Genomic DNA, 21,508 nt, shown 5'->3' on the forward strand with positions numbered 1-21,508 from the left:
ACTTTAAATCATTTGCTTCTTGTTCTAATTTTTTTTCAAGTTACTTTTACTCATTTTCCCTCAGTACTGTCAGATCTTCTCCAACTAAAGTGCACTTTCAGATCAATTTATAACTGTGTTTCCAAATGATAGATTAATACTCACGAAAACACCTGATAAATCTCTTCGGATCTTCCTTTACGCAGTCTCAGCATCCAAGCACCTGGATTTGCTTTCAGCTGAAAATATCCCTATGAAAAAAAGACAGGCACCTGTTCTGTCTACATGTCAGACTCAACCACCTACATACACAAAAATCAATTATTCAACATTTGGTACTGCAGCCAATATTAGTAACCATCACCTACTCTCACACTAGCCCTGAAAGGAATATGATCAGTGATGCAAACAACTATCACCTTTCCTGTATGTCCACATGAATATTTTTCAGTGCTTCATTTGTCCCTAGCTGAATCAGAGTTGTATGCAAACTCCCCACTTAGAACAGCAAGTGAGCAAGCAGTAAAGAAATAAATTGTTAAACTGACCCTAAATTGAACAGCTGTGAAACTGAAAATTTTTGTCTAGAACAATAGCTCCTTCCCAATTTAGGAACACTGTAAGCAGCTACCACTACCTGAAAGCCAGACAGAGCAAGCTCTGAAATATGAAGCATCATTAAAAGTTTCATCATGCCAAACATCATCTACTGTTGAGACAGTGTTCAGTAATTGTGCAAAAATAAAAGATTCACAGTTTATTAAGCATTTCATTCCTTGTGATATAGTATTTACAGAGACAGAGAATAGCAGAGCAGTAACAGGTCTTCCTCATCCAAATCCTTCCCTATCAAATTACCTTAGCCCATAGAAAATCACAGTGTCTTCTGCTCTACAGACTGCCAAAATGAAAAAAAACTACTTTGCATGATGAGAAGGATTCTCAGATGTGGGTAAGTCCCACAGAGGCTCTAAGCACTTAACTGAAGCATCTATAATAGGAACCTTCTTTTGCCTGGATCACTGTGTAACAAAAATGGTTATTTCAATCAGAATGTGAATCATACATTACATTTGTCAGTGGAATCTCCATCTGAATGTAACTACCTCCTACCATCTATTGAAGGCAATTAGGCACTTCTAAAGAGTCTAAAATTAGGCTATATCTAAACATATACTGGATCAAAGGAGGAGCAGGTGAAAGTTCAGCAAATTAGAGATGGTCTCAACTCCAGGATGTGCCTGTTACGTTTAGCATTACTAAGCTTGCAGCGCAGAGAAATGGTTCTAAACAAGATGCTAAAGAATTCTCAGGAAGAAGGAGCAATTGCAATGATTATTTCTGTACAAAACACTTACGAGGTTGGCCATCACAATAGTATCAACCATGACAGGCTTATTCTTTGTGCCCAGGGTGAACTGTAACCCTCGAGGTGGTTGTCCAGTTGTCACATCAAAGCAATGTCCTTCAAGCAATATATACTCCAGTTCATATTCTGCTACAACTGCCCCTTTTATCTATGGAAGGAACATGCCATCAATAAATTATGTCACTTAACTATGTGGAAAAAACAACATATTACAATGAAAAGCATTGTGTGGCATTTACCTCAACTTAATTCAACTGTCAAAACAGCCAGAAAGGCCCTCCCAGAACCTATGTCACTAAATCCTGAAACAGGTACCCAAGATAAAGAGGATAAATCATTGTCTGCAGAGACCTTCTCCCCACTGACTGTTGAGGAAACTGAGGCATCTCTGCTTCTGTAAGGTAAATCCCAACTTCTATTTTCACAGTACACCTTCCAAACACACAGCTTGGATCGATCCAACACCCTCAGTATTTTGCATAAGCTTAGTGATGGAAACAAATCTAATGACTTTGAAGCTGAGTATGAAAAATATATTTTAAAATTATTTAAAGAATTGGTACTCCTTCACACAGCTTGGATCGATCCAACACCCTCAGTATTTTGCATAAGCTTAGTGATGGAAACAAATCTAATGACTTTGAAGCTGAGTATGAAAAATATATTTTAAAATTATTTAAAGAATTGTGAACTAAAAAAAGGTTAAATTTATTGTAATCTACATTAATAAACACTCATATACTCAGGTTTATTCCAGGATTTACCTGAGTTAATCCCATTCCTACCAACAAACCCTCAGTATTTTGCATAAGCTTAGTGATGGAAACAAATCTAATGACTTTGAAGCTGAGTATGAAAAATATATTTTAAAATTATTTAAAGAATTGTGAACTAAAAAAAGGTTAAATTTATTGTAATCTACATTAATAAACACTCATATACTCAGGTTTATTCCAGGATTTACCTGAGTTAATCCCATTCCTACCAACAATACATTTAAAAAATAAGAGAACTAGAAAACACACAGAACACACACAGAAGCCCTTAATTGCTTTGCTTTTCTCTCAAAAGTACTATTTCTGTAAGCATCATAAAGCTCAATATAGCAGATATATTGTTTTAACTTATACTCTAACTAGTATCCTGACTTTTTCCTGTTTCATTGACTTCTTTTAAGGCTTGAACTATTTTTTTGAGTAATAGAGAAAGTGGAAAAAAAATGATGACAATAAAAATAGATAAATACTGACTAAATTACGCTGGGGAACAAACAAACAAACAATTTAAAATTTAAAAATCTCACAATATTTCCATTTCCTTCTTGAGGCAGATACCCAACACAAGCTTTAGAGTGCTTACAAACTATTACTTACTTCCTGTAAATGAATGTTATCAAGATCACAGGAACTGTTTACTGCTTCAACCAACCAACTTTCAGGAGTGATCATGTTTAGAGTCAAAAGAGGTGATTCTGGCAATTCTAGGAATTTTGCCATAGGTTCAGAAGGAAGGTGCTTGTTGATCCCATACATTAATTCTGGTTCCAGAACAAAACGATAGAAGCTGTTGAAAAGAAGTGTTAAAAAACCAACTTTTACTCAAGTGCAAGGTTTCAAACATGAAGCTCTTCTAAAATACTTTAAAATACAGTGAATTTTTACCAAATCAATGATGTTTGGAGGCACAGTAGCTCCCAATTCTTTTGGAATCCCATCAGACAATACCTACAGCATCTCAAATGTGCTGGTAGATGAACACATTCGCTTTTGATGATTTTATTGCTGTGAAATTGCATAGTTGCCATTAACACTCTAAATGGGTGGGAAGATGAATACCCAGGAGACGACTGGTGATTAAGACACTCCCTTGCAGTGTAAGAGGTGCAAGTTCAAATCCTCTCAAACTGAGAAGGAACTGTGGCCTTCTGCCTTGCAGGTGAGGGATTAATTCTGCAGCCAGCTGGTAAAGGGCAAGCACTACCACTAGGCAGTTGAGACTTCAGTTTAAGGCAGACACTTTCAAGGTATAATACTCCTAATGAATTATAAGGAGAACTCAAATGCAGGTGGTACACTTACTCAGATGGATTTTGCTATTAAGTGTACTGAACCTGTGAAATTCATTACACAGACAGTGGGATGTTAAGAACTGACCAACTTAGGCAGACAATCTCCCTCTGCAGTTTTCACAGGCTCCACTGATTTCTCTAAGGACTGTTTATGGGAGGTGCATTTGACAGACTAGATCACTTCCCTGGGATCCCATGCTTGACACCTTAGAACTAGAATTTTTCTCAAGACAAGTGCAAACTGCTTACATAACATTCAACAAAAATAACTAATCCAAGAGAAGAATCCAGAAACACACAGCAATGTTTGTTTAAGGGAATATACACTGCTAAGCCTGTTTTTTCTGAAGTGAGCAAGAGCATATACTTGTAAGAAAAGCTATAAACTACTTACCTCTTCAGTGGCACTTCTGACAGCTTAGATTTGCAATTCAAAAATAACCTGAGTTTCATATTGATAATGTCCTTGAGTACCTACGGAAAAAAAATCTGTAAAAAATGGTCCTTGGTAATCACCAAACTCTGAAAATAAGCCAAAGTTATCCTTGCAACCTCCTGTCAGTTCACAAGTTTCAGTAGAAATCTTAAACATTTTAAAGTTCTAAATATATCTGTATATTAAAGGATGTTGTCACATATTCCAAATAAGACCTGACCTTTTCTAAAACTGCAGGATTTAGCACATGACATTCTCGTTGGTCAAAATGTTACTGTTTTCTCCTAGTGATGCAGTTTTATAAAGAGCAGCTACCCCAATGCTTGAGCAAATTATAGTGTCACCTTTCTTACATTGTTTTTCCTAGATGTTAAAACACTTGAAGTCTGTAAGTACAACAGGTGCCTTTCATTCCATAACGAGCCTTAAAACAAAGACTTTCACTCTTATTAAAATAGTTGCATACAGAAAATTGTTGAATATAGCAAAGCTCAGATAATTATTTTAATACTTAATTACTTAATAAATTAAAATGTGAGATTAATGATGTGTTAAACTATTCAATCAACTTCAACACATTCCAGTAAGTTAAAATATTTCTGCTTCTTTCTCAGTTTCCTCATCTGTTCATTTCTAGAATATTAATTTTCTGGATGCTGTTCTATAGGAACCATAGTATTAGGACAGTAGCTATTCATATATTTTTGTGATCAATCTGTTTTGTTGAAAGTTTAAAAAGTTATTAATTTCTTCAACTTCGAGTTCTCTTCATTTCTGATCTGAAGTGTTTATTTGAAAGCACAAAGCAACTGTGTCTGCCTTTATGGATATTATTAGAAAAGCCAATAAAATACAAAAGCTAAGTTAAAATACTGACACCACAGACTAAAATCTAAAACTAATACAATGGCAAATAAATTGGGAACAAAGCAAGACAATGGTCATAACTAAATCTCTCTTTTATTATAATCATATTTGTTCTTTCCTCAGTTCCACCCATGCCTACACATTCTTTTCTACAGTGCTGTAACTTTGCACAGCCCTAGGGACCTGTTCTGCTGCCAGTTGCTCATTCTCATCTTTTGTGTCACCTGAACACCATCACTGGAAAACTACTGAACAAATAATAAAGACTAGGGAATGGCATGTGAAGACAAGTGAAGAAGTAGGAAATAAAAACCCAACAGCACCAGAAGCGTAAGAAGGGAAAGTGTTACATGACATGGGTCAAAGACCACCAAAATCAAGACAGAGGTCAAAGTAGCTCAAGTATCTGTCACTCAGAATAACAAACATTTGTAACCAGTGCCAGCTGGTCTCATCTACTAAAACATACCCAGAATTTTCAACAATAAAGGAAACAGTTTCACAAATAAAGATGTTGCATTCAAAATCGTATAAACCTGTAATGGACTTTGCTTCAAACAAGGAAAAAACCTCATCCCATTAACAAGAACAATACTTCAGCAACCTGCATTGATGGGTTGTTGTGTGTACAAGGAAATGATCTTGCAAAAGGCTGAAGTGCCATCCCAATTAATCAGCTGACCATGAAATTTAGTACAGTATTGTACCCAAAAGAATAATACCATTCTTAACTAACATTTCAAAGGAATTTAGACAGGAGATCACACATAAGACAAAAAAACATTACCTCTGTGTTTCTCAACAATGCAACTTCTGGAATACTGAATTTGGTTTTTTAAGGCTCATGAGGACACCCAAAGTCAGGGCATTCAAGTCAACACATGAAAATGGTGACAAGATCAGAAAGCCTCTTTTATAGGATATTTCAACAGTTTGGTCTGTTTACGTTAAATCAGAAAATCCAAAGAAAAGCACAGAAATTTAGTTCAGGGAGCATTTCATACTGTAAAAAGTAGCTCAATTATTCCAGATTAATAGGCCTGACAATTATTTAAGAGCAAGCTTTATTGTGCATGTGCAGTTACTTTGCAAAACACTTACTGTAAGCTCCCACGACTCATCTAAAGACCTTTAACTCACTAAACCATGGTTATTCAACCAATCGCTTGGAATTGTTAGTGAACACCACTATAATATGATGCATCTACACTGAAAACAAACTCTGATAATAGAATTGTCAACAGAACTGGCAAAAGGATAGGAAGATGAATACTTACAGCATGGAGCCAAACAAATATGCAATTCCAAGTCTGAGTGTAACAGTCAGGTTAATTAGCCACTGGAAAAGCTCAGTAGGAGCTCTAATCTGCACTCAACTGTTTGATAATATTTAAATTAGGACTAGATAAAAAAATTATTCCAACTTCAAATACTAATTGCTAAAAAGAAGTCCTATGACCTGTGCTACATAGGAAATCACACTAGAATACCAAAGGTGGCTCTTTCAGAGATTCCAGTCACCTTAGAGGTAGAGTAAGTGTTTCTCTCTGGAGACAGAATGAACAAAGGAAAAAATGCAAAAAACAACTGAGTGGGGAAAAAAAAGAAAAGGTTTGATTTTTTCTCTCCACATTTTTGAATTCTTAGACAGGAACAGGAAAAAACAAAAGGTAGATGATTTCAAGGGTTACATACCGCCGAAGTAAAGCAGTTAGGCTAGGGGATGTGCAGCTTGTTCATTGGCACTATGTATAATAATTTTTCAGCTGGTTTTAGTGAACCATGAGGAATAAAAAAGCACCACTCCTCAATCTGCCCTCTATTTTATGAGAAGGAGGTTTTACTTTATCCACATCACCATAGGATCACCTTCACAACTTCAGGACTATACAGCTATTCCATATACTCTGCTGAGAACTGATGTGGTTTGACCATGGTTAGCTATGGCTAATATTTAAGCATTTACTAGAAGCAGTGACTGTGCTTTGTCTGGAAATAGTTGATGCTGAAGTCTGTAACAAAACTTTCTGACAAAGGAAAAACACAGGTTAAACTGGAAGCTCTACCTGCCTCCCTCTGGAGAGGATATAGAGCAGTTCTTCTGGTACAACCCAATATATATTTGAAAAACAGACAAGCCTTGACTCTGCTGTCATTCATGTCCTCATACTTTGTCTCTGTCCTTACACTGCCAGTTTCTCAGACTGAGCAGTGAAGTTTAGATTACAGTCTACCTACAGTCTACCTTACACCTCTTTCAATTTCAATTCCACTTCATACGAGTAACTTTGTGCTTATATTTAAAAGAAAACCACCCCAAAATATTTCTTCGAAGTGACTACTAAGTGACACAAAGTAATATAATAGCATGGTTTCACCAGGGTAAAAAAAAATCATGACAGACTTATTCAACACTGGGGCACGAATCATGTTTTGCCATGGTAGTTACTACATAAATTTTGCACCATGAATAGTTACCAATCCAATATACTTAGCATTAAGCCAATTAGGTTACTCAAAGAAAGAGCCTTTAAATATAAATATGTTCCAGTGCTTAAAGTTTACAGTATTTAAACCACCTGTATATACAGCAAGATAATCAAAAGGCATCCATTTAGGAACTTGGGGTTTGGGACTTGCTGTATATGTACATCTGGTTTGTGTCTACACCAGGAGGTGGTGACTTTCCAGATAATTTTACATGCATATATACTTTAATAAATTATTTTCACGTTAATTTAAGGTTTTAAAATATTATTAAAAAGTTTTATCTACATTGAAGTACTTCTGCTTTGTTTACTCTCAACAGCATTTCATTATTCTCTCCTAAGAGTTGGTGTCTTCAATGTAACTAGAGCTCCTCTGAACCAAGTTGAACCTGCACTAGCTGAACAGCTTGGTACACCATGGCAGATATTTGCCCAGGCATGAACCTGTTGTGCTAGGAGGAATGGAGGATCCTGATCTGAGCTACAAGGTCCCTGATGCCATTCATACCCAAAATATGAACTTCTGGTTAAATGGAGTTTTCAGTCAATTTCAAAGTGAAAATATTTTCATTTGGTAACAGGAAGCTTTAACTGAGAATGGTGAAATGAAAGATCTGGTTCTAGAGAACAGCTCGTATTTCAGAGTCTTGAAATACCAGAATTGTCATGAATTTTTAAAAATGTTTTACTTGGCTTCACTATTATATATGAAGAGTGAGTGGATGCCTCAACATTTGACATAAAAGGGTATGAAAATGGGAGGGGGAAAAGCAGTGTAATAGTTTATGAAACTTGCATAATTACTGTAGGAAAAAAAGGACAAAATATGGCAAAAATCAAGCTTCAAAATTTCAACAGACCATAAAGTGAAGGCAAAATTTACATTTTTGTGGGAAACTATAAAGGAACCTGAGGCAGAGTGACATTCTGCAGCAGGTGAAAAAGGAAAATTATTTTAGCAGCTATGTTTTTAGGACAGTTTCTCTTTAGAAGATCAATAGCTACACACAATAGAAGACTATCTAGATATACTTGTGGCATTAATCAACTGAGAAATATCCCTCCAAGAGTTGAAAGGTTTATAGTCCAATCTTCTTATGATATTACAGGTCAGATTTAGACCACCTCATTTAGGTACTTTGAAAAACTAAGGTGATGTGGTTTAATGGAAAGAAACATATGCCTCAAGATTTTGAGATGAGAAATTCCTTCCCTCTGTATTATGTAGACAATCTCCTACTTTCCTTCTATTGACTATAAAGACCATTTATGGACTAATTTTAAAAAGGACTAGTGCCCAGGGCATCTGAATTTTACTTGCAAATAAGGTCCTCACAATGATGAATTAGATCATTCCCAACCTTTTTGTATGAATTAGAATAACTAATCACATGTTTAAAAAACCACCTACATTTCATCTACCCTTTACTACACTGTACATGGAAATTAGAAAGTGTTTAGTAAAACTTAAACTACAAATATACAGACTAGAAGAAATTACCACCATCTTACAATCAATAAATGAGCCATTTTCTGTGCTTCTCTTGTCAATGGATCCACAATAGCAATAACATCATAGAATGGTTCGTTCTCTTGGGGGTCGATTTTTACTACGCTGTTAAAAAAAGTATTAAAAGTAAGTGACATGAAAACTCTAACCTGAATTTGTGGAAATAACAAACATTTTTAGGCATGAATTTGTAATACCAGAGGCACTTCAGATTTTACTGCTCATGAAGACGTTTCCCTCATTTCAAGCAATAATCATGATTGCTCCCTGTGGTATCAGTAGGAAAGCTAAACGTGACCAGGAATTAAAACTTGAACATGAATCTACATGTTTCTATACTGGTTATTGATTAGATACATCTCCCATAACAACATTCATAAAATAAACCACAGTAAAACTTCAAAAAAGGCCTTTTTGTCACCAGTCTATGGTTTCCTTCACGATGTCTAGAATCATCAGATTATACAAGGACTGATGGTGCCACAATTTAAAAAAAACCCAGTGGGAAAAATGGCAACTCAGAAGTGTGAAACTTGACAGGATGGATTAGTTTTTATGCATTCCAGAAAATAATTTAGTTTGATGAACTTGATTAGACTAAGTCAAGAGAGGAAACGTAATAAACCTCACTTAAAAAAAAAATAAAATCATGTGCTGTAAATACACAAAAGGAACTACCTGAATTTGTTTTCCACAGAAAGATATCGTAGCAGCACAGTACTGCCTGTTACTAGTATAACTTTGAAAAAGGTGTTAGCCTCTTAGAACAGGCTGCTACTGATTTCACTCCTATTTTCAACAACAGGACCAGCACAGCTCACTGGAGCAGCTTTACCAATAAAAACAATAAGATACTTGGAAATAGCATTAAAAATTTTTTTAATTTGGTCATGGTTCTTGGGTTAACATATGTCCTTTGAAAAAAATATACCTGTCTACTCCAGAAAGCTTCTCCCAGCTAAGCTTAACTTAAAAGCAGCTACCATTAGCATCCCATTACAAAGAGGACAGGATTCACAGATGCACATCTTGGTACTTTAGGTCTCATTCATTAACCATTACAACAAAAGACAACACTTAGGGTATATTCACTTTCTGAATCTAAGATCAGAAACACAAGGAGCCAACACACAAGTAAGGACACTAAAGACACAGGAGCTCTCCAAGTGTAAATCTCTTAGCTGATGACAGTTGGTCCAGTTTTTCTTAAAGAATTAGGTGCCAATGAACCCTATTAATTTGCATTTTAATGCAATTTAGTTGTGATAGCTGTGGTCAAGAATGACACTGCCAAGCCACAAAGCAGTGTATATTACCCTTGACAACAGTATTCAAGATCACAGACAAACAGTTGTGCTAGTTTTGTACATTATGAAAACAAGTGGGGGCTTTTTAACTCTAATCTGTGAAACTACTCCTAACATTTTAGTAAATGTATAGACTCCAAGTTTTCTAACTCCAGATCAACCACTTCTACTCACACCAACTGTAATCACTCTTTTTTCAGCAAAGGATAAGGTTGGGAAATCATTAGGTATTACTAATTCATTTATTAAGAGGTAAAGACACATTATGCTATGGCAGATGAACATGTTGTTCATACAACCAATAACTTCTTTTCCTGCTGGAATTCTTACTCAAGTTTCCAAAGACCTTCTGTAGTCATCAGTGCATTCTAATGTTAATATGAAAATACTGTAAAAGCACTGTCATGACAGACAGAACTTACCTGTGCTGTTCTTTCAGTAATTCAGCTTCTTGTCTCACCTCTCTTTTAGGCAAAGATGACAGCATGGCATCTATTTTCATAATCAAATCACTGCCACTGTATCAAATAAGGCACATACAGTTTGGTTTTCATTGGAAAAGGAGTGAAACATTCACATTTCAATGTCTATCTTTCTGCATATGGGATATTTAGGAAGCCCATGTCCTAAACCTGGACTCTTTAAAGTGATTATCACCTTGGGACTTGCAGTTTTGAGTTAACCCTTCAGCATGACAATGCCCAAGAACCACAGAGGCCTTAGAGCATGTGAACTATACACTTCTCAATTTTAAGTGATGCAGAATTCATGGAATAATCATTCAGCCTCACAGTTACAGCCCCACATGTTACAACCTGCTGACATTTTTTGTCTCTTTATTCCTTTATTTTTTCCCCCATTTATGACAATATCTAGGAACAGACATAAATGAACAAGTTTCAAGTTTCAAATTTCCTTGGCCACATATTTTAATTTTTTGGGACATTTCTTAGTGGACTCCCTTAGAAACCTTAGTTCTACTTCAGTGTCACTAAGTCACAGCATTTGTTTAAATATGTTTTGCCACTTGCTACTCATCTCCTTGATAGTTCCACCTCTTGCTGGTTTGGATTTTTCCAAGGACTGTGCCAGTTTTTCCAGGTAACAGAAATTATACTCAGACACAGAAAGCTAATAGATATTGCAAAAATAATATAATTTTGTTCTATTCCGAATCTTTAGACTAAAAGATGACTAGAACTTATCAGTTCCTCAATGAACAGTTGTGTGAATGGTGTCCAGCAGGGGGTCAGGGCATCTCATCTGCCCATGACTTCACAGGCTTCTTTACTAACAATTCCCAAAGACAATGCACTTTATGACTTGAATTATCAAAACACAGATAATACTGTGAGTTTAAGATGCACTGTACTTTATTGAGAGTATTATTATTAATATTATTTACAATCATTCTGAAGGAAACAAAAGTGAGTAGGAATTGTTTACAGTGAGCTGTAGTCTTGGTTGAAAGCACAGTGAAAGCAGATAGAGTATTTGGAGTAATTCAGCAGAACTGTACACATGTTATGAGACAAGTTGGAGAGGGTATGATTCTCTGGACACACAGCAATCTCTTATACCTTAACCTCATCATACATATGAACAATGATGAAAAAGGTGCATGTCTCTTGAGTCACACAGGGCACAGATTTTACCCTGCTCTGTGCTGTAACAGTGAGGTACCAAAGAGGCTGTCAGCAGCACATGCAGTTCAAACCCAACATACACAGTTTATATATAGTGGAAAGCTATATTAAATAGCATAATTGGCCAAGCATAAAGGAGACAAAATTCAGTAGATGTGCCATTTCTTCTAGAAAACTGATCAAGGGTTTGAGTAGGTAAGTATACTAAATCTGTCAGGGAAATGCTAAAGAAGAAAAGAGGGACAGTTAAAGCTGCCTATGTAGAAATACTCAGATGCTAAGTAAGAAGATAGCAAATACACAGCATGCAAACCACAAACACTTTCAGTGCATGCACAGTGTGTATAAAGAGTACATAGTGTGAAGAGCACTGTATGTTTGAACCTTTGTGCATATTTCCCCATGCAAAAGGATGATTGTCACAGGCAACAAACAAGGCAGTAGATCATAAAACCTCAAAATGCAAGAGAATTTTACCTTTTACTACTGTTTCCCATCTCTTTGACAATAGCTTTAATCTTCTCCGCTGATGTACTGTATGTTATCTTTTCCAACAAATTAAAGTCTTCTGCATAGAACTCATTTTCATCTAAAGGACCGAGTACCTTAGGTAAAAAACAAAATGTTGCTAAGTGTAGAATGGCCCAATAATGTTTCATCTGCAAGTTAAAATAGACTAATATTTTAAATGAATGTACAATATCCAATATGCAACCCCCATCCCCATATAGATCAACATTGTTAACTATAAAATACTAAACTTGATAGCAACTATGCAGATTTAGGTTTTTACAGTTAATTATCAATTACAAAGAACAGGTGCAATGGAAATATCCATGCTGTTTTTTCATTATATATCCCTCTGTAAATACAGGATTTAGAAATAATAACTCTAAGTTTAAATGAACCCCTGAAATTACTATCTGGCTGTCACAGTCTTGAGTTGTTTAATTCTGTGAACGCAATCTTAACTTCTGAATGCTTTGCATCCATTCTAAACAGAATGAATACAAAGGAGGAGCTAAGGATAAGAAATGCAGAATACAAGACAAAATGCAGAACTACTACAGTTTTTTTGGTGTCTGAAGGTAAAGAAGGTCAAGTCCTAGAAAACAGCTTGGAGGATGCTGTTCAGATTTCCTACTCATAGTGTACCAGGCTGAACTGACGCAGGTCAACTTCAAAGGCCTACAGGGCTCCCAGGATGTAGAACCTCATGATGTAAGTTTGGTGCTGAATGCCTCTCTCCCAAAATGCTTCCTAGAGATGAGAGGCTCTGTAACCTCTCTGTAACCTCTCTGGAGTGATTCCACTTTTGAATTTTTATTAATATTAATGATGCATGAGAGAGATGAAACCATACTGTGATTATGAAATACCATGCTAATTTTGTAGAAGCTGTAATTAGAAAAAATTTGATTTGCTCATAAAAACAAAACTTAAGTGCTGAAATAGCAAGGATAGAAATGAAGGATATCCCAGGTTTCTTTTTTTTAAGTCATCTTTTAAAGTGAAAACACACATTCAGATAGATAAATACATATTATCAAATGTATCCAAGTATTTTTAGGGAACTGATTTCCCCCCAAATTAAAATATGACATTATTTGGGCTTTTCTAGGCATGGAAAACAGTAGTAATAATTTACAAATTAACATTGCATAATTAGTTACAGGGGGGTTGGCACAAAAAAAGCCATCAATTCTTTTATGCTTCATCAACAAAAATGTTTTCTGTGCATTTCTTAGTGGTGTTTCAGTTCCATCTCAGAATCATTTAGGATGTACAAGAGGAACTAAAAGTCACAATTTAAAGAGGGTTTCCAGGAACAAGATGCCAACATAGTATGTCTATTTCTATCTAATAGTGGAGCAATAAATAGAAAATAGAAGAGAGTTAGGGTAGTTCATATAAATTGAATTTTCAACATAGGGTATTGACTGTCAACAAGTATGAATTGCAACATTGTATTTTTTAAATCACAGGTCATTTATAGACACTAATAAAGGCTATTGGTTTCAGAATATACATACAAGAAATTGAAACAACAAAATTACTATACTTTTATTTGAATATTAAGAATTAAGGCTATAAAACAACTTACTATTTATTAAAAATGTGGTGTTTTAGAGCTTGAAATACTAAGCTAATCAATGTAATTTATACACATTTATTTGCATAATAAAATATAGGTAAGTTCAGGAGCAAAATTTATTCTTAAATATCATTAATAATAAATCAGATATTAACCTATTTAGAGATTTGTGTCAGATTAACTCTAAAATAGCTGTGGGAATGACATACCCACATAGCAGCTTCAATGGAATGGAGCTAATGAACAAATTAGGACTAAAACAAAACTAAAAAAACCAAGGCAAACATTCATATCATTCTCTTACAACAGGCTGAATAAGTGGGAAATCAATAGACTGCATTTTCTTTAGCTTGAAACTGAAGTTCATAGAATCATAGAATTTAAGGGTTGGAATGAACCTTACAGATCATCTAGTCCCCCCCCCTGCCACAGGCAGGGACACCTCCTCACTAGATCAGGTTGCTCAAGGCCTCATCCAACCTGGCCTTGAACACTGCCAGAGATGTTCCAATCCTCTTACCAACTCTGTGGCCTCCTCTGGACTTGCTCCAACAGTTCCATTTTCCCCTTATGTTGAGGACCCCAGAGCTGCACACAGTATTTCAGTTGGGGTCTCACAAGAGCAGAATAGAGGGGAAGAATCACCTCCTTTGACCTGCTGGCCACACTCCTTTTGATGCAGCCCAGAATTCAATTGGCTTTCTGGGCTGCTGGCACACACTGCAGCTCATGGTGAGCTTCACATCCACTGTCACTCCCAAGTCTTTCTCCTCATTGCTGGTCTCAATTACTTGCCCACCCAACCTGCAGCTGTGCCTGGGATTGCTATGGCCCAGATGTAGGACCCTGCACTTCATTTTGTTAAACTTCATGAGGTTTGCACTGGCCCACCTCTCAAGCCTGTCAGGGTCCCTCTGGATGGCACATCCCTTCCCTCCAGTGTGTTGACTGCCAGGAAGTAAAAAATTCCTACGGAAAGACTGAGAGATGACTTAATTTCATTCTTACCCTCCCGTTGCTCATAACAGCCATTTGCCCAGGAAGCAGCTTAAGAACCTCCTGGCAGAACATCTGGTGGGTTTTAATTAAATCCAGTCCCAAAGTGTTGTACTTCTTCTCAAAAGTATCAGCATCCATTCCCTAAAGTAAAGGTAAAGGATGAGGTGGTGGAAAGACTCAGCAAAAATACATTTTGTAACAGATAGGTAACTGAAGATTTTCTTCACGTTATGTGGTAACCAGAAATCAAAGTAGCACAAGCTCAGTTTCAGTGTAAGCACATGACTGCTCGTGTGGAATCACAGTCTCACAATCACCTAGTGTGCAGTTTGTACCCTGGAGCAACTGTGAACAACCATGAGAGGAAAGCTGTGCCTGAGGTTAAGCGTTTCTTTCACTCTCCAGCACACAGTGCATGAAATGGAACAATCTCTGTTAACAGCTGAGACTTACTGCATTCTGAACTGCATTCTCACTTTTAGGAAAAAGCTGTAAGAAAATCCATAATACTCTAAAATCCTAACAGTCATTTTAATGTGGTCATTGGATACAGCTTAAGCATGTTTTGGGGAAGCCAACATCATCCAGTAAGACATAACAAATCCATGCTCAGAGCTGAAAAAAATGCCAAGACTTACACTGGCACTGTGCTTAATCTGTCAGAACTATCCTGCTATATTAAACTCTGCTGATATGTATTTATTAATTAGTAATATACAGACCAAGCAAATAGATTCATTCAGATACAATTTATCCAAAAAAATGAACTAGTAACACATGCATACACAGCTTACTTAGTGACCTTTATGTCTTTCAAAATTTATAAAACAGTAAAAAAAGAGCATGATTCAAACCAGGTAATTAATTTTCCAATACAGTGCCAGAGAGTTCTCTTACTCTTCCAACTCTTCTTATTGAAAAAGACTACAATTTATAGCTGCTTCTGAAATAAAAATGGTAGTTAGCAGTAGCTACTTGATAACTCAGCTCTGCTCCACATGAGAAATCTGAAATCAGCAACTTCTGTATTTTAAACCAATGAATTCTCATGGAAACACAGTAGAAAATGTTGGCCAGAATTATGTAATGCTTGTTAACAGCTTCAGTCTGTGCCTACTGCTGCTCACAACCACAGGAACAAAGAGCTGCTGCTGAAGTCTAAATTCTTGAAAAACATTACTACTGTAATTTCAAGAGGCAAAGAGTTGCTGCTGAAGTCTAAATTCTTCAAAAACATTACTACTGTAATTTCAAGAGAGCTATAAAAATAAACAGTTAAAAATTGAACTATTTTAGTCTTAATTATCCAGTATCTGTACCCTGCGGTTTTCACTACTCTTGTATTTCCCTCCTTTAAAGAAATTCTCTATTCTTTCATCACATGAGAGTTTTCAAAATACAAATCTGCTTGAGCAGAAACTGTATAAGGGTTATAAACTTCATAGTGTTTGGCCAAACACTGTTACTCTCAGCAACATGTCCCTACAATAAAATATATGTAAAATGAAAAAGAAAGTAATCTAATTTAGTTTGTACTCACTGGGATGAGAAATTTAGCAATTTTAGTTCCAGCAGCAAGGGATTTTGCTGTCTCTTCCTTACTGAGCTTACTCAGGAAACTTTTTAAATTGCTGTTGTTTTGGGTTAGAAAAGCAGCCAAAATTCCTCTTGCAATGGCTGTGTTATCTTCTTTTATTTTTGATGAGGGATTGTTCAAAACCCCAACTCGTGTATGACTGCTTGTTTTCTGCAAAGAAGAATACAGAACAATAAGCAAATTTACAGTTCCATCTGGTTCTACCTAATGTATTCACATCTATTATAACTTGGTGAAATACCCTTAAGTAGTTAATTTCTTGCAGCCCTTTGTCTTTAGAAAAGACACATTAATGCCTAATTCAGAAACCAGGAGTAAAAATGTGCTTAGGAAGGATTTACCTGTTCTGTAATACATATTTTAAATAGAAGCTTTTGGTTTTTTTTTTTAATAGAACAATTGCCTTTGAGCATTTTGCAGAAGCATATTTTTAATGAAGGACATACACAACTTCATTTACAGACTTCAGAACCGGTTTTGTAGATGTTTTTCTATTTTTGAAGAAAATATTGAACTAAGCATAAAATAAATGCAAGAAAATTTATCCACTTATCACTTCAATCTTAATCAGCCGAAAAATCTTTCATCTGCTAAAATCAGAGCTGCCACTTAAACGTTACCAGAGAGAGTGAAGATTCTAAGGTAGGATCAAATAGCATCACAAACTGAAGAAAAGGTAAATGTGCTCCATTACAGTAAAGAATACAAAAATAACAAATGCAATCACAGGTGTTCAACATACTTAAACAACAACAAACTTTGAAGTGCAGCTCTTGAGAAAAGTTTTATTAAAATACTTGTGGTCCCTCCCCAGTGCAGTAAAAGATACTGAGCTGCTGGAGAGGCTTCATCAGCCAAGGGCTACCAAGATGGTCAGAGGCCTATAAGGAGGCATCTGAAGAATCTGGACTTGCTCAGTCTTGCAAAAACAGAGGCAACAGAGAACCATAATAGCAACCAACAGCTATAAAGGGGGAGTGAAAACCATGGCAAGAGGTGTCTGTGCCCATTCTGCAACTATCAGAAATTGTACTAGATTCTGACCTGACAAACAAAAGGGAAAGAAATAGAGAACCTCCATACAAATCATTGGACCTAAAAAAAAAAAGCCATGTCTTTGTCTTTCTGTCATGAAACCAGGAAAACACTAGACCAAGCAGGACACAAGGCTTATATAAATCAAGTCTATGAATTAGGTAGCTATTTCATACAAGATCAACAAACCTTATTCACAACGACTCTTTCTAATGTTGTTTTTTTCCCCTAGATTCTCCTCAGTTAACACATGGGGACTTGCCCAGGCCGTTCTCACCTCCTAGCTGGGTGCTAGGGCATATTTCCCCTGCTGAAGGGGGTTAAAAAAAAGAAACTAGAGAGAGAGCACAGCTGTCAAGTTTGGGTCACAGATATAGCAGTTGGAGAAATGAAATGCTCTTCTGTAAAAAGAACTTGTACTGCATATTCCCCTCCACATTTTTTTAAAGCCTCTTTCTAAGATATACTTGGTATCACACACTCTCTTCAACATACCAATTCTCTAATTCCCTTAGGGTGGTTCCTGTTTAATTCCTGATTAGGAAACCTAGATGCTTTCTCAGTTTCAGTGTAAGTACTCTTCTAACCTGCCCTGAACTGAGGGGGTTTTTTTATCATTTATATTCACATGACATTTACTTGTATACTTTAAATCCTATTATTAATACTGAAGAACTCAAAGATAAGTAAACTCATAAATGTGGATGATCCTTCTAGCATATCAAAACACACACACACACACACACACACACACACACAAAACCTGTCTTAGCAACACACAAGCAGTACATGGAAAAAATGGTTCTTCATGGCCACAGCTAGGACATATAACAGAGGAGAACACTGCATAATGGTCCACATCAACAGGCAGCATCCTAACTTCCCTGGCCCAGGTAACATGCTAGGCTACCTGATGGGACAAAGTCTAATTGGAAAGAAATTCCCCCACAGTTTGCCACAGTTTGTCTCCTGCATCACGAGTCCATGAACCAAATGATCATTTTTGTAGGGGAGCTGAGCAAAATGAATGATCGGTCTCCAAAGTCTGCACTGGGGACACACAAAATAATGTAGTTACACCTTTATTTAAGAGTATATTTTTCCAATGTGCAGAGTGTTGTTAAGAACATTTTCATAATAATTACTGTAATAAAACCTGCTGGAAACTCACCAGGCTTCTCAAGGCATTAGAAAGCAGTCGTCTACCAGCTGGCTTATCAAAATCAGCAATAATCCAGAGAGTAACAGCATATAATGTGTCTTCATCTGAAAATTAAAGATAATCCTGCTTTACATTCCAGAGAATCTTCTCACAAGTAATGAATAATGAATTAATTCTGTTTGAGATTTCAAAGTTTACGTGTATGTTTGACTGCTAACTTCAAACGAAGCAACTAATCTTTGCCACATCAGAATCTTTTGCCCTCTGAATTGAACTGATTCTTTGGATGTAATTTATCATGTTAATAGAAGAGACTCACTAAAAATCCAATGCATCCAGGCAGCACTGAAACAAGAGGGCCCTGACTCCAATTAACAAGACCTGCTTCACCAGAGGTTACCTGTGAATGCTTTTGGAGGCTGGTCATACAGCCAGAAATGAAAAGAATTAAGTAGTTCCAAGAATGGATAAACTGGGCCAGTCACTTTCCCTGGCAACAAAGTGAGAGACTTGCAACTAAAAGCAGGAAAAAGCTTACCATTTTGGGACACAAATGGGAACATATTAAGTACAGTCCAAAGAAAGTAAACTACTGTGTAAGTGTACAAGCAGAAAATTTCCCCTTTTCCTGGTCTGTAGTTTTGTGTTCTTTACTTGTCACAGAAGAGCATTGGTAGGTGAAAAATTATCTGCAGAAGAGTATCAGTCTAGTCTGGTCTATCATATATCCCCTAAATGGTAATACATACAGACAGAAATTCTCCAAGGCACTGGTCAGATTCTAGGCAGAGGGTATTACTAACTGTTGCTGTGGTCTACAGAAACACACTGGGGACAGAGATTTGAAATGCAGATTCCAGCTTAAGGTTATGGATCTTACACAAGAGACAACAACCTTAGAAACAAGCCTACAGATTGAAGCCAGTCATCTGACAGCTAGCTGGGACATCTCTGTAGCTGTAGACACAGAATCAAACAGAGAAAAGCATTTTATTCTAAAGAAATTTAAGCACATGGCATTTTTTCTCTGATAACGGAGTAAGTAAAAACTACGTAAATAGCACATAAAAATCACTGGAAGAACAGCACTTTGTTAACAGGGTTATTCTGTTCCCTTAATGGACTGATGTAAATGAGCAGCTGTTAATTGTCTATTCCCAGAAGCTAATAAGGTACAGACTATTGTAATATTCCATGCAGAAATATGCCCCGAGCGTTGTAATTTCTTCTAACTTCAAGGGAAGTACCTCCATATGCAATAAGAATGTCTCACATCAAAAAAATGTACCTTTACCTGTATCTTTAATAAAGATAAAATGTATAAATGAGTGACAGTCCATCAGAATGTATGTTCTATTTCTTATTCTACAGAGAGACAAAGCTTCACATAGCAAAATTAAACCACCTAACTAGAGGCAAAATAAGGAGATATTTAATGCTAATAAGTAAGAAATATAATGAATTATACCTTAAATTATAGAAATGCCTAATTTTGGTATAGATATTACAAACTATACATTCTTCACTTGATAATGCTTCAACAACGAGTCACTTGAAAATCAAATATACTCTTATATCCTCAAGTAAAACCCTATTAGTATGAAAACTGTTTGCAAAGTTACAAAAGTCTTGCAAAGCTTTTCAACTTCATGTCTGTGAAGCAAAAACCAACTAGCCATGACATCCATCCCATTTCAAAACTACGAAACCTAAAATAACTCCCCTGTTAATTATAATCAATAATTTTAGGATATGATCTGGCTCCTGAAAAAAGATACTGGATATTGGGAAATGTATTCATTTACATGGGATCTTTGGGATACTGTCTTACTCAGGATATTTTGCTGGCAAATTCCAACAATTTAACAGTGTAATAACCATATACAGATAGATAGATAACCCATACAGAAAATGAACCCATACAAACCTTTTTTTGTTAAATACTTCATGTTGTCTGAAATTACAGCACTTTTATCTTGTGAGTCCAAAAAGGAGAAAGTAGAGAAGTCTTCCACATCAAATGGAACTGCAAAATGTAACATGCAACATGTTAGACTTGGAAAAAACCAAAAGGCAAATCATAACAATAGCAAATCTGGGAAAAGCAGTTACCAGATGTTGGTCTGAAATGTATGTATCTCCTTTCTGCTCCAAGAACTGTGGGGTTTATACGGGAAACTACATTGTTCTGATCCATAAGAAAATCCAATGCATCCATATGATCATTTAACAAACCCTGGAGTAAGAGGAAAAAAACCAACTGTACTTGTGTAGTTTCAAGACAAACAAAGACCAAATATTTGTACAATCATTCAACTGAGCTTAAAGCTTCCATGTACACCAAGTTATGGACAATGTCAAGTCAAAAACTTATAAACATCACACAGTATTTCAAAATATCAGATACACATTTTTTCAATGAACAACTGCAGTACGTGCTCAGTTTCTGGTTGAAAATGACTGTATGCTTAGTTGATCCTTCAATCTTGAATAATTTAAATATACTATTTCAAAATCACGACCACAAATTAAAGTGACAATGTAATTTCAGGTGTGATATTATTAATTTCAAGCCATCTCGTTATAAAAATTGTAATATATAAACATGACTCAATTCACTGCCAAATATTTCATCTTGCATGCACTGAGAAATGTTAACCATACCATGAACACTGCCCGCTGGAAGAACCCGGTGGCGTCAATAATCCTCTGAAGAATAACTGTCTCTAACTCTGTAGCATCCATCTCTTCTCTGTTAAAGGGCACGCCATTAAAAAGAGCTTGAGGCAATGGGCCCAGGCCAGTCTTCTTGTAAAAGGTTGCTCCTGCCTGATCACATCAGAAATATCACAGGATTAAACAGACTGTGGCTGACTGTAGCAAAAAATGAAACTAATATCAAGAGACAACGAACTCTAATCTCCAAGCACTCTTCACTGTCACACCTTC

The 21,508-nt window shown here is 36.1% G+C and overlaps 1 protein-coding gene across 1 annotated transcript in view; it reads right to left on the reverse strand.

Annotated features, from left to right (window-relative positions):
- Nucleotides 1-21,508, reverse strand: part of UGGT2 (UDP-glucose glycoprotein glucosyltransferase 2) — an 84,798-nt gene that overhangs the window by 24,955 nt on the left and 38,335 nt on the right. The window contains exons 16-28 of the mRNA XM_009072902.1: nt 21,224-21,388; nt 20,672-20,795; nt 20,487-20,585; nt 18,569-18,663; nt 16,306-16,512; nt 14,775-14,906; nt 12,149-12,276; nt 10,448-10,543; nt 8,721-8,823; nt 3,811-3,890; nt 2,722-2,911; nt 1,338-1,496; nt 145-230 (exon numbers count right to left, since the gene is read on the reverse strand). Coding sequence (XP_009071150.1) covers nt 145-230; nt 1,338-1,496; nt 2,722-2,911; nt 3,811-3,890; nt 8,721-8,823; nt 10,448-10,543; nt 12,149-12,276; nt 14,775-14,906; nt 16,306-16,512; nt 18,569-18,663; nt 20,487-20,585; nt 20,672-20,795; nt 21,224-21,388 — 1,664 coding nt within the window. The remainder of the gene's footprint in view (nt 1-144; nt 231-1,337; nt 1,497-2,721; nt 2,912-3,810; nt 3,891-8,720; nt 8,824-10,447; nt 10,544-12,148; nt 12,277-14,774; nt 14,907-16,305; nt 16,513-18,568; nt 18,664-20,486; nt 20,586-20,671; nt 20,796-21,223; nt 21,389-21,508) is intronic.

The sequence above is a fragment of the Acanthisitta chloris genome, unplaced genomic scaffold (genome assembly GCF_000695815.1).
Source record: "Acanthisitta chloris isolate BGI_N310 unplaced genomic scaffold, ASM69581v1 scaffold384, whole genome shotgun sequence".
NCBI classification, from domain to species: domain Eukaryota; kingdom Metazoa; phylum Chordata; class Aves; order Passeriformes; family Acanthisittidae; genus Acanthisitta; species Acanthisitta chloris.